General features: G+C 38.9%; 1 protein-coding gene across 4 annotated transcripts in view; it reads right to left on the bottom strand.

Annotated features, from left to right (window-relative positions):
- Positions 1–13,158, bottom strand: part of PIK3C2G (phosphatidylinositol-4-phosphate 3-kinase catalytic subunit type 2 gamma) — a 664,807-nt gene that overhangs the window by 177,570 nt on the left and 474,079 nt on the right. For all 4 annotated transcript variants that reach the window (XM_027541447.1, XM_027541446.1, XM_027541448.1 and 1 more), the window contains 3 exons: positions 12,220–12,327; positions 5,176–5,268; positions 3,383–3,512 (listed from right to left, as the gene is read on the bottom strand). In XM_027541447.1, the coding sequence (XP_027397248.1) occupies positions 3,383–3,512; positions 5,176–5,268; positions 12,220–12,327 (331 nt within the window). The remainder of the gene's footprint in view (positions 1–3,382; positions 3,513–5,175; positions 5,269–12,219; positions 12,328–13,158) is intronic.

The following is a 13,158-nucleotide window of genomic DNA, read 5'->3' as shown; positions in this document are numbered from 1 at the left end:
GGGTGGAAGTGGGACCTGAGATTCTGAATTTCTAACAAGTTCACAGATGATGTCATGTTGCTGGTCCGTAGGTCACACTTTAAGTAGCAAGGTTCTTATGGAGAAAACTTTTTAAGATGATATCATACAAGCTGTGCATGCATGCTTAGTCATTAAATCATGTCTGACTCTTTGCAGCCCTATGGACTGTAGCCTGCCAGGTTCCTCTGTCCATGGGATTTCTCAGGTAATAATATTGGAGTGGGTTTCCATTTCCTTCTCCAGGGGATCTTTCTGACTTAGGGACTGAACTCACATCTCCTGCATTGGTAGATGGGTTCTTTACCACTGAGCCACCAGGGAAGCCCCTATCACAGAAGGTGAAAGTGAACTCGCTCAGTCATGTCCGACTCTTTGCAACCCCATGGACTGTAGCCTACCAGGCTCCTCCCTCCATGGGATTCTCCAGGCAAGAGTACTGGAGTGGGTTGCCATTTCCTTCTCCAGGGGATCTTCCCGACCCAGGGACTGAACCCGGGTCTCCCGCATTCCAGGCAGAGGCTTTAACCTCTGAGCCATCACAGAAAGTAGTGTTTCTCAAAAAAAGGTGCCTGAGAAACACTAGCAGCTTTCTGTAATCATTGAGACTGAGCCTCTCCACCTTCCATTCCCCTCCCCACCCCTGCCCAGTGGAGAGCTTGATTTAGTAACCTGGCTGGATCCTAGATGTAACTGGTCCAATTTTCCTAAGTAACTTTTATCCCATCAAATCTGGAGCAAATTTGGAGCAATGAAATAAATCCTAAAGAAATTTTATCTGCTCTGATAATCTCTCCCAAAGTTCCTACAACACCATATCCCAAGTGGTCATGAGAATTAACAATAATGTTGATAAAGTTATATTAACTTGTGGCCTGGAGTATACTCTCCTTAAGACCAACAGCCCTGTTTAGGTCATTTTAGTATTCCCTATCTTACTTTGTGACAGGTGTTCCCAGTGGTTTCGCAGTAAAGAATCCAACTGCAGTGCAGGAGATGCAGGAGACATGGGTTCGATCCCTGTGTCAGGAAGATCCCCCGGAGAAGGGGGTGGCAACCTACTCCAGTATTCTTGCTTGGAGAATGCCATGGACAGAGGAGCCTGGCAGGCTACAGTCCATAGTGTCGCAAAGCGTCAGATACTAGGGACTTAGCACACATGCATATTACTTTGTGACATTTCTTGAGAACAGTAGATATTCAATAACCCTTGGAACCTGATTTAAAATGAAACCTAAATGCCTAAAAAAGACATTTGCTTTAATGGTGGCCATTTCTGTGGAAGAAGTTTTTTTCCATTATAATCTTACAACTAAAGAAATTGTTGGTAGATAGTGGGGATGGGGAAGAATAACTTGTTTGCCTAATTATATCTCTAACTTTGGGCAAGTCTAGGGTTATTTTTGCTGAACTATTTTATGAAAGTTAAAAGTTTTAGTCTCCATTACATTCCTATGATTGTAAACAGAGAAACAAAGAGATGGAATTGAAGAATTCCACTGAGGCTATTGCTGTATTCAATTTCTGAATAAAAAGTAATCCGTGTGACATCAAGAAGCTCAGCTTGGGTCATCTAAGCCTTGGCTCATTCTTACCCTTTCAACATATTATGATATGAAAGAATTAGGTCATTTATGTGAGAAAAGGGAGAATAAAACTGAAGGAATAAGGATCTCTGAGTAGTAGCAGTAATAAAAGACTTTCAGGATTTAGAACGTTAGAAGTTCAGGAGTGGTACACTTGGCATGGAAACAAGGGCCCTTTTATTAGAATCAAAATAATTGGGCAGTTTGACTTGTAACAGTAACCCTGAACTACATAACTGCAAGTTAACTAGGAGATGCTTCCATGTTTAGCTTCTAAAATCTTGAATCTCAGTTGGCTGGAGGACTGAGCCTAGTGATGGGACCCCAGGAACTGGAGGGTACCTGAAGACAGTAACAGTTTTTCTTTTAAGATGATGGGTTTAAACTGTAGTTCTGTCTGAATTAAATACAACAACAACATAATCCTTTTTCCAATTCTATGATTATTTTATCCCTTTGTTTATGCAGATATATCTTCTATGCTGCTGCTGACAAGTGCTCAGTTTTGTCTGACTCTTTGCAACCCCATGGACTGTAGCCCTGCCAGGCTCCTCTGTCCATGGGGTTTTCCAGGCAAGAATACTGGAGTGGGTTGCCATTTCCTTCTCCAGGGGATCTTGCCAACCCATGGATTGAACTTGGGTCTCTTGTGTCTGCTGTACTGGCAGCAGATTCCTTAGCACTAGTATCACCTGGGAAGCCCATATCTTTTATATTTTATACCAATTAATTTAATGAAATCTTAAGTGGCAATTGCCACATGTAAAAAAATTATGATACCTTAGAAATTATTTCTTCAATTTAGCATGATTGTAATTAAGTACAACTTTACTTCTGATGTCTGCTTATTTGTGTGGATCTTCAACATTTTATTTTCATTGAAAATGTGTACATATGTAATTATATTTCCATATTAATGTCTTGGCTTTTATAAAGAGAAATGCTGAAGTAAGTTCAAAGTTTGAATACAGATCATCTTTGATTGTTGATATCACACTTTACTCAAAAGTCTTTCAGAAACTAAGTGCATGTTGATAACTTATTTAGAATTTTCAGAACTCCTTTAAGTGCTTGCAACTTTGTAAATTTTGTCTTAATTGGAAACAATTGTAATTTTTATGAATAAGCAGACCTTTCTATTATTAGCTTAAAAAAGAGAAAAAATATGAATTATTAATGTAAATAATCCTTAAAGACACTCAAAAGAATATTACAGTTAACATTTAAGTTGTCAGAATCCTGATTAATATTTAGAAGGACATTATGCTTTATATAAATCATCTTTGCTTATTGTTTTTGAAGCCAATTCTTTTTTTAAAGAAGAATGACTATGTTTGGGGCTTCCCAGGTGGTGCTAGTGGTAAAGAACCTGCCTGCCAAAGCAGAAGACATAAGAGATGCAAGTCTGATTCCTGGGTTGGGAAGATCCTCTGGAGGAGGAGGAAATGGCAACCCACTCCAGTGTCCTTGCCTGGAGAATCCCATAGACAGAGAAGCCTGGCAGGCTACAGTCCATAGAGCCACAAAGAGTAAGACATGACTAAAGTGACTTTAGTCACTTGATGATATTAAATCATCTTGGCTCATTGTTTTTGAAACTAATTCTTTGTAAAAAAAAAAAAAAAAGAAGAAGAAGAAGAAGAAGAAGAATGACTGTGTTTAGTTCTTTGGATTTTAAAATTTGTCATCTAAAATGAAAGTTGTAGAAAGTCTGAGGGCATATTACCAATAAATGTATGAGATAAGCAATGTAAGTCAGCTTTCTAATCTATACTGACCTTGGCCTTTTCCTGTGGATAGACATCTATAAATGACCATTTGCATATCCAGGCCCTCCTGCAGCCAAATATTGTCCATCACTTGAATAATCTGCAGAACAAGCATATCCTGACGGAGATCATCTCCAGCCTGTTAGAAACAAAATTATAGACTCTGGGTTTCTTCTTGAATTCCATTGAAAGTTTTCAACAACTCAGTATATGTCATTTCCTTCTCTGAATAACTTTCCAGCCTGACTTAGGGTGGTTTCAGTTGTTCTTTTAGCACTAAGAGTACCCCGTGTTTCTGATAGAAGATCAAAGAAAACAAGAGCTTTCTTTTAAATGATTATAGAAGCTTCAGCCATCAAATTAGAAGTGTCTTGCAATGTTGTTCCCTGATAACAATCTTTCAATTTACTATCCATGTGCAGCCTCTTAACCTCAAAGTCTGGTGAAGAGAGGCTAGACAAACGTTCATCCAAATTTCAAACTCAGCCAAGTGACATCTCTTTCAGAGGGAAATATATTTGGTGTGCTACAAGTTTATACACTGATACACATTTATATTACCTGGAGCTTCTTGACTGGGAGTATAAATAGCACATATATGATTCATCAGACTTTGACTTATTGGCTTCTCTTATTTTGAAGGCAGTTACAAAGTTTTCAGAATAAATGGCCTTTGATAACAAGAAATCATAAAGGGGTGATTTTCTAGCATAGGTGAAGGAAATGGAAAATGTCCAAAGGGGAAGGACAGTTCTATGCTGTTAACTACTAAGAGGCTCAGTTTTGAAAACGCTTTCTAAATTATATTCAGAAGACTGTGTGCCACGATGAGATTCTGTGTGGTTCTTTTTCCTTCACCAAAAATGCAGTGCTGGGGGAACTCTTAATGCTTGAGGTTACACAGATCACAGCAAAAATATGGGTGTGGAAAATCCCATGGATGAAGGAGCCTGATAGGCTGCAATCCATGGGGTCGAGAAGAGTCAGGCACAACTGAGCGACTTCACTTTCACTTTTCACTTTCATGCATTGGAGAAGGAAATGGCAACCCACTCCAGTATTCTTGCCTGGAGAATCCCAGGGACAGAGGAGCCTGGTGGGCTGCCGTCTATGGGGTCGCACAGAGTCAGACACGACTGAAGCGACTTAGCAGCAGCAATAAGTGTGATCCTTAAACTAGTCAGAATTGAATACAAATTCCACTCTGAGACCTTGTTTTCTGGTTTGGCTGCGTCATTTAACACATTAATAGAATGACTGGCAAATGTTTCCTTTATTCTTACTGAACTGTATGTAACTTTTTACTCTACTGTCCCATGGGATCCATGTTAAAGCCTGATATGGCCCATATTTATGTTTTATTATAAAAGAAGACAACAACCCAAATTACTAAAATAAGCAAGTGCTCACTAAGAAGAATTTTATGTTAAATCATATCATTTGAGTTGCAGCTGATTTTGATTCAAATTTAATATGGAGGCCAAAAGAAGACTTTCCTCTCTAGAAACAGCACAATTCTGCTTTCTGTACTAGTCAAAGGTGATCATACAATTTCATTTATTGAAACATACCTCCCGGAGTTTTGCACTGAAGATTCATTGGCTTTGAGCCAGTAATGTTGGATTTATTGCCAATCATAGTAGGGCATGTACTATTATTCTGTGAAAATGTGGAATCGAAAATAACTGGCAGCTTCTGTGCTGTTGCCAGAGGAATAGAGCTATACTAATTTATTTTTCTGAGTAATAAATCAATAGTCCTATCTATGGGATCAATTCGATGTTTCAGGAGAGCTACTGTACCTTAAAAATGACACTGATGTTTTTGCCCATTGGATTGGCATTAATGAAGGTAATCTTCAACGGCAAAGCATTAGATGTGAAATATGAACATGCCTACAGGACAAAAGCAAGAGAAATATGGTGAGCAAAATAAAGCAAAGAGAACAGTTTGAAATCATGGCCCCAGCGGAATCTGTTATACGAGCAAATATAACACATATGAATAATTTTTACACTTTGAAACAAAGAAACATATTTATTTAAAAAAAAAAAGACTTTAGTCTACCAATCAAAGCCTTCATTTGTAAACTAAAAAGCCAGCTTTTCAGCAGGTTTTAAATCTTCAAGGACATTTTTTCCTCACTAAGCAGTGATGGTGTGGAGGGGGTTTAAATAATCTAAGTAGTAGGTGGGTATTGTGCTTTTGCTGGTTGGTTAATATCTAAAAGATGAAATTGCTATTTAAAAAAATATATTTCCTTTTCATTCTTTCTGCCCAAGAGCATATTTTAAAGAAACATGGATACAGAGTTAAGAAAGACCTGAATACAAATTTGGACTCTGATACAGAGGGAAGTGGGCTTCCCAGGTGGCTCTAGAGGTAAAGAACATGCCTGCCAATGCAGGAGACATAAGAGATGTGGGTTTGATCCCTGGGTTAGGAAGATCCCTTGGAGGAGGGCATGGCAACCCACTCCAGTATTCTTGCCGGGAGAATCTCTTGGACAGAGGAGCCTGGCAGGCTACAATCCATAGCGTTTCAGAGTCAGACATGATTGGAGTGACTTAGCATGCACACAGAGTATGAAGTAAGCCATAAAGAAAAACAAATATTTTGAATTAACACATATATATGGAATCTAGCCAATCCAGCCAATCCATCCTAAAGGAAATTAGTCCTGAATATTCATTGGAAGGACTGATGTTGAAGCTGAAACTCCAATACTTTGCCCACCTGATGCGAACTGACTCATTTGAAACAACCCTGATGCTGGGAAAGATTGAAGGCAGGAGGGGAAGGGGATGACAGAGGACGAGATGGTTGGATGTCATCACTGACTCAATGGACATGAGTTTGAGCAAGCTCCAGGAGTCGGTGATGGACAGGGGAGCCTGAGTGCTGCAGTGCATGGAATTGCACAGTCGGACATGACTGAGTGACTGAACTGAACTGACGGAATCTACAAAAATGGTACTGATGAACCTTTTGGCTGAACAGGAATAGAGACATAATTGTTGAGAACAGACCTGTGGACACAGTGGAGGAGGAAGAGGGTGAGAAAAAGGAAAGAGTAGCACTGATATACACACTACCACGTGTAAAATAGAAAGCTAGTGGGAAGTTTCTGTATAACAGAGAAGAGAGCTCAGCATGTTGCTCTGTGACAACATAGAGGGTAGGATGGGGAGGTGGGAGGGAGGTTCAACAACAATATGTATGTTGTTGTTGTTTAGTTTCTGAGTCATGTCCAACTCTTTGTGACCCCATGGACTGTAGCCCTCCAGGCTCCTTTGTTCATGGGCTTTTCGAGGCAGGAATACTGGAGTAGGTTGCCATTTCTTTCTGTAGACAATTTACCTGACCCAGGGATCAAACCTGTGTCTCCTGCTTGGCAGGCAAATTCCTTAGTACTCAGCCAACTTGGAAGCCTGAATACACACACACAGATACACACACATATCAGTTCAGTTCAGTCACTCAGTTGTGTCCGACTCTTTGCGACCCCATGGACCGTAGCATGCGAGGCCTCCCTGTCCATCACCAACTCCTGGAGTTTTACTCAAACTAGTGGTGTTCTTTTTTCCTTCAATTTAAATCTGAATTTTGCAATAAGGAGTTCATGATCTGAGCCACAGCCAGCTCCCAGTGTTTTGTTTTTGTATGTATGTATATTTATGGCTGATTCACATTGCTTTGGCAGAAACCAATACAATGTTGCAAAGGAATTATCCTCCAATTAAAAAAAAAAAAAAAAAAACGTGGACTCTGTCACATCAACTGTAACACCTTGGACAAATTACTTAAATGTTTTTGCTTGTGTGTTAGTTGCTCAGTTGTGTCTGACTCATTATCCCTATTTCACATTGGAATAAATGTTTGTATCTTAATGTAATATAGGGGTAAAAATCCTACCTCATACAAATGTAATAGGTATATGGATATAAAATGGCTTTTACAATGTCTGATATTAATCAGGTACTTCTAAAAGATTAATGCATTTCCCCCCTTTTTGTTAATGAACATTTTCTTATCTTTACAAATAACTGTACAACATATATTTCCTGTTCTCATGTTTTTCAATTATACTTTACATTTTATCTTCAGCTAAAGCTGAACAATATCATAAACAGTATCGACTGCTTTCCATTATTTTCCTTTTATGTGCTTATAATTGTTTGAGTGCTAAAGGCTATATGTTTTTAGGTTATTAGAGAGTTCATGTTGACAGTGAAAAATTAAATCAATACTAAAAGGAAAAGGATTTTATACTTTTAACTTATCAACTTAGTAAAAATATGACATCAATACATTTTGAAAGATCGGTTTGAATGTCATTATTACTGAGAAGTCTGAAATGGGTAGAAGAGAGGAAAGGATCTATTTCTTAACCTATCGATGTAAATCTAACATAATCCCCAGGCAAACAGAAACCCTTGTTTACTGAATCAATTTGAGTTTTACAGTGAAAGGATGAGGCTGCCTGTTAAGTAATGAATTCCTGCTGCAAGAATCAGTCAGTCAGGGAATATGACCTTCTGTCATGGTATTAATTAGGAAACCCTGTATTGGGCCACAGTCTAGACTAGTGGTTTTCAAATTTTCCTCATTCAACTCTGGGGATGAGAGGCATGGGGGGAGGTGATAAAGTCTTTGAGGCATGCCAAGTCCAGGGAAGAGACAAAGGGCTAAGGGAGACTCAGCCCCTCTTTGTAATTACATCACTGAGAGTGATTGTGCTTTCATTGTTTCATATTTTGGTTTTCAGATGCAGTCTGTTTTTTGAGAGTCACAACAAAAATACCATACACTTGACAACTAGTATGCACAAACCACTATCTATATGCAAATAGAAAGAGGCACCATATCTACCTCTGAAAGAGCCTGTGGAAAGTTGGTAAGAAAGTATACACACATGCATTAAGTCAAAAATAATTTACAAGGCAATGTAACATAGTTGAATGAGGAAGCATTTGAAGAAGGGAGTATTTCAGAGATGAGCTGAATTTGAAGATTGTGAAAGACATAGATTAGTAAACAGGTGAAAGAAAATGTTTGCTAGATAGGAAAAGGCAAACAAAGACACCTCAGAGTAGAAGTTAAATGTGGATTGGGAAGGCCATAACCAAGAGATAGGGAAGAATAAATCAAAGTCTTAGAGGATAGTTTATAAAAATGATGAGATAAAGGAGCTGGAATAGAGAAAGATAAGAATACGGAAAGGATGATATGACTTCTCTTGTTGTAAAGTAAACACTGCTGAAATAGATTTAAAAGAGATTTTTAAAAGGAAAAGAAATCTATTTAGTAAATGAAAAATCTGGTCCTTACTTTCCCAGGAGTAGAGAAGGATTGCATTAAGTTATTCCTACTCTCTCATTCTATCCATCCCTTAGTGAAACAGGAAATGGTCCATTGTGGTTAGTGGTCTGAATGAGAGAGGTAGGGGTGAGAATTCTTCTTATAAAGAAAGCTTAGCCAAACCTAAGAAGACTTTTGCTTTCTGTCTTGAAGGGCCATGTTTTAAGAAATGGATTGAGCCAGGCCTGAGTGCTTCTCCCTAATGTAGTTAACTGATGGTGATTAAACTAGAATGCTGACTGTGTATGCAGGCTTTGCCATGCTCTCTCCTTCATGGGACTTCTCTCCAGAGTGACTTCTTTTTAAAAAAAAAAAAAAAAATTATTTATTTTAATTGGAGGCTAATTACTTTACAATATTGTATTGGTTTTGCCATACATCAACATGAATCTGCCACAAGTGTACACGTGCTCCCCATCCTGAATCCCCCTCCCACCTCCCTCCCCGTACCATCCCTCTGGGTCATCCCAGTGCACCAGCCCCAAGCATCCTATATCCTGCATTGAACCTGGACTGGCAATTCATTTCTTATATGATATTATACATGTTTCAATGCCATTCTCCCAAATCATCCTATCTGCTCCCTCTCCCACAGAGTCCAAAAGACTGTTTTATACATCTAAGTCTCTTTTGCAGAGTGACTTCTGACACACGATAAGCTCAGTATTGACTTTTCCACCATCACTGCATTTATCAGCTTTCTCCCCACATGGGCTTTCTGATGTCCTAGAGGACTGGTGGTATAACCAAAGATCTTCCCATACTCATTATTACATCCATAGGACTTCTAACCTGTGTGAATTCTGTGATATATAATGAGGTGTGAGTCTCAACTATGTATTTTCCACATTTATTGTGTTTTTGCTGGTGTGAAGTCTGTAGCATAAAGTAAGGTATTCACTAGACTAAATGCCATGCTATGCCACATTCAAAAGGCTTTTCTCTGGCGTGAACTTGCTCATAATCAACACATTTAGAGGTCTGACTGAAGGCTTTTCTACACTGCCAACACATATGTGCTTGTTCGCTGGCATGGGGAACCCAGTGTCAAGTAAGACTGACACTGACTATCTTATTTGACACTGGATTTACTCTAACTGAAGGCCTTACTACGTTCCTTACACTTGTAAGACTTCTCCCCAGTGTGAACTTTCTGGTGGTCAGTAAGATTTCTATCAGAACAGAGAGCATTCCCACATTCATTTCAACATAACATTTGTCACCTGTGTGAAGTGCCTGGTGCTGTAAAAAGATTCTACTCTGAATGAAGGCCTCCTACACTCATGATATTCTGCAGACTTCTCCCCAGTAAGGGCTGTCTGATGTGCCTCTGAGGGAATGAAGAGTGAAGGCTTTTCTTGTTTGTCACCTTGATGAGGTTTCTCCCTGTCTATATTTATTGAGACGGGAGGAGTGGTGACAAGTCTCCTCACATTCACTTCCATAGAGTCTGTCCCCTCAGTGGGTGCTCAGATGAACCACTGCCTGAGGGGTTTCTCTAAAGCTCTTAACATACTCATTACATTCCCAGAGTTTCATACAAGTGTGGATTCCCTGATGGTTAACCAGATGTGGATTCTGACTAGAATTTTGCTGCATTTATGGCACCTTCAGAGGTGATGTGTGTCCATTCAGACCTCCTTGTTGTTCAGTAGGACTGAGGACAGACTAAAATGTCCTGCAGGTGAGAGCTTCGCCTGCCACTTTCCCTGTTCATTGCTGTACGCACAGCAGAGCTGACCAGAGCATATGGGCAAAGAGATGGCTCCACCTGGGGCACTTGCCAGCTTCAGGAGAAGTGCTGATGGCTGCGGGTTGCTGTAGGGGAGGAGCGTGGTCTCAGCCACAGCACTTTGGGTGCTGACTGCTGGGCTAGTGGGGACCTTGGCCTGGCCAACTCACCTGGACACTTCCACAGCCACCCAGTAGAGCCAGTGCTCCACATCCCCAAGGCCTGCATGAGGCCTTGATATGTAATTTTAACTGAAAAAGAAAATCTTTATATTCCTTAAACAATAACAACAAATCAATAAGGCAGAAATAAAAAATAACATCTGGCCTTCACAATCTCCATTGTTCTTTCTATGTATTGCTCATGTGGCTGCTTAAATGACCTAGTTATTTATGTAAAAACCTTCCTTTTCATTTCAAAAACTGTTAACTGGATCCAACTGTTTTTTGATTGTAGTGCTAGAAAAATATATTAATACTTATAACCAAAGAAAAAAAGATACACTGTCTTTGAAATATCGAGTTTCCATGTATCTTTAGCATCAATCAGTGTATACTACTCATAATAAAAATGTTACACATTTTTAAGAAAATCAGTGATGATTTGGATTTTAGCTTTGATAGACACCTCAGCTTATGGAATTGATGTTTTGTTTTTGTTCAAAATACATCTATGAAGTATATTAGGAAACTTTTTAGGGTGTCTTTGTAGCAGAAAAGTTGTCAAGGTGACAGCATTAAGTTTTTAGCAAAATGTTTTCTATTCATGCATTGTGTGGGTGTGTGCATGCTCGGTCGTGTCCAATTCTTTGCAACCCCATGGATGGACTGTAGCTCTCCAGGTTCCTCTGTCCATGGGATTTCCCAGGCAAAAATACTGGAGTAGGTTGCCATTTCCTTCTCCAGGGGATCTTCCTGACTCAAGGATCAAACCTGAGTCTCTTTCGTATCCTGCTTGGCAGGCAGATTCTTCACCACTGTGCTTCCTGGGAAGCCCTCTTCTATTCATACTAATGGTCTAATTTTCCCCTTAATTATTAAATTTGTTTCCTTGACTTATTAAGACTTCAGTTATGTAACATTTACTGTGTATGTATGAAAGTTTAATCTCTTCACTTCTAAATGTCACTTATCATTCATTTTTAATAGAGTCTTCTAGTCTTGGATTTTGGAGAAAGAAAATAATAAAACTCATGGAGAAAGAATGATTCTAAGTCAGACAAGTGTGACTGATAGAGACTTGGCAGAGAAGGAGTTTGTGAGTTCAGTGATGCTAAGAAGGGCTTTCCAGGCATGAGTAAAATCACAAAATATATCACATAGCATCATGACTCATGAACATCAATGAATTTTAAATTGAATCAAAACTGAGATGTTATAGCTAATGATATATTCGTGTCCTAGGCAAGGGTGTACACATAATCTAAATAAGCATGAAATTAAACCAGCCTACATGGGGTCACCAAACCAACCAGTTTTGATTAAGTCAAGAAATCAATTTAAGTAAGGAGTATTTTTATTTTTTTCACTGAACTGAAAGTCTGCTTCTATTAATAAACCAGTGAAATAGCTGATGCAGTTAATGTGATCCCAACTGGTCACAGTGCATCAAATAGATCACGCAGTTTGGATGAGATCCAATTAATTTTTCTTAAATAATTATAATAACAATTCACAAATTGTTTCTGCCATTTCAAAACCTAAACAACACAAAATAAAAATACTTAACTTATCTACTGAATACATCAACTTACATCACCATCGATCCCCTGTACGCATAGGGCAGGGTTCAGAGGGAGGTGACAGGTCTTTGTACACCAAAAGAATTCTTCTAGTCTGCCAAGCTCCTTCTTCAGCACCTCCTGTGAAAGATCATTAGAAAAAGCATTTTTGAAACTGTAAAGAACTTGACTTTCCCTTCAAGTTATATGTTTCTTCTATTGATTATATAAACTCGTTAATTTAGGGGTTACACACTTGGGTGCTTTGGGTCGGTGGGTGATGTAGCTGCATATGAGGAGGCAACAGGCTAAAACAAGAGGGAGTCCCAGGAAAAATGAAGGCGTAAAGATTGAATGCCCTTTCTGAAGCACTTTAAATTAAAAACAAAAGCAAAACAAAGTACTGTTCTGTTCAAACAAAACATGATGCATGGGGCTTGACCTGTGACCCAGCAACTTGCAACCCCTACTTTAAGGAATTATTAACATGATCCATTTATTGTAATTCCCTGAAATCTTAGTTTGTAACTCTTAAGATTTACACTTAATACTGATAGTACATTTTAGAAAAAAATTTACATACAGTAGGTGCAATAATGGCAAAAAAGATAATTATGGACAATTGATAAATGTCAGAAACAGTAACATATATGAACAAATAGTTTACTAAATGCCAGTGAGTGTATTTCTGATACTTGACTTACTCCCTTCAACAGTCCTCTGCACACGTGGAAGGTCAGAGACCAAACAACACCTTTAGCATTGTGTATCCCCTGAGAGGAAGAGAACAAACTTACAGATATCAAGGGGGAACTGAGGGGATGGGATGAATTGGGAAATTGGGACTGACATATATACACTATTAGGTATAAAACAGAAAACCAACAAGAACCTACTGTACAGCACAGGGAACTCTACTCAGTGCTCTGTGGTGACCTATAAGGGAAGGAACTCCAAAAAAAGGGGGACACA

Source organism: Bos indicus x Bos taurus, chromosome 5 (assembly GCF_003369695.1).
Source record: "Bos indicus x Bos taurus breed Angus x Brahman F1 hybrid chromosome 5, Bos_hybrid_MaternalHap_v2.0, whole genome shotgun sequence".
NCBI lineage: Eukaryota > Metazoa > Chordata > Mammalia > Artiodactyla > Bovidae > Bos > Bos indicus x Bos taurus.
The sequence above is the reverse complement of the archived record's forward strand: the minus strand, read 5'-3'. Positions and strand labels throughout refer to the sequence as shown.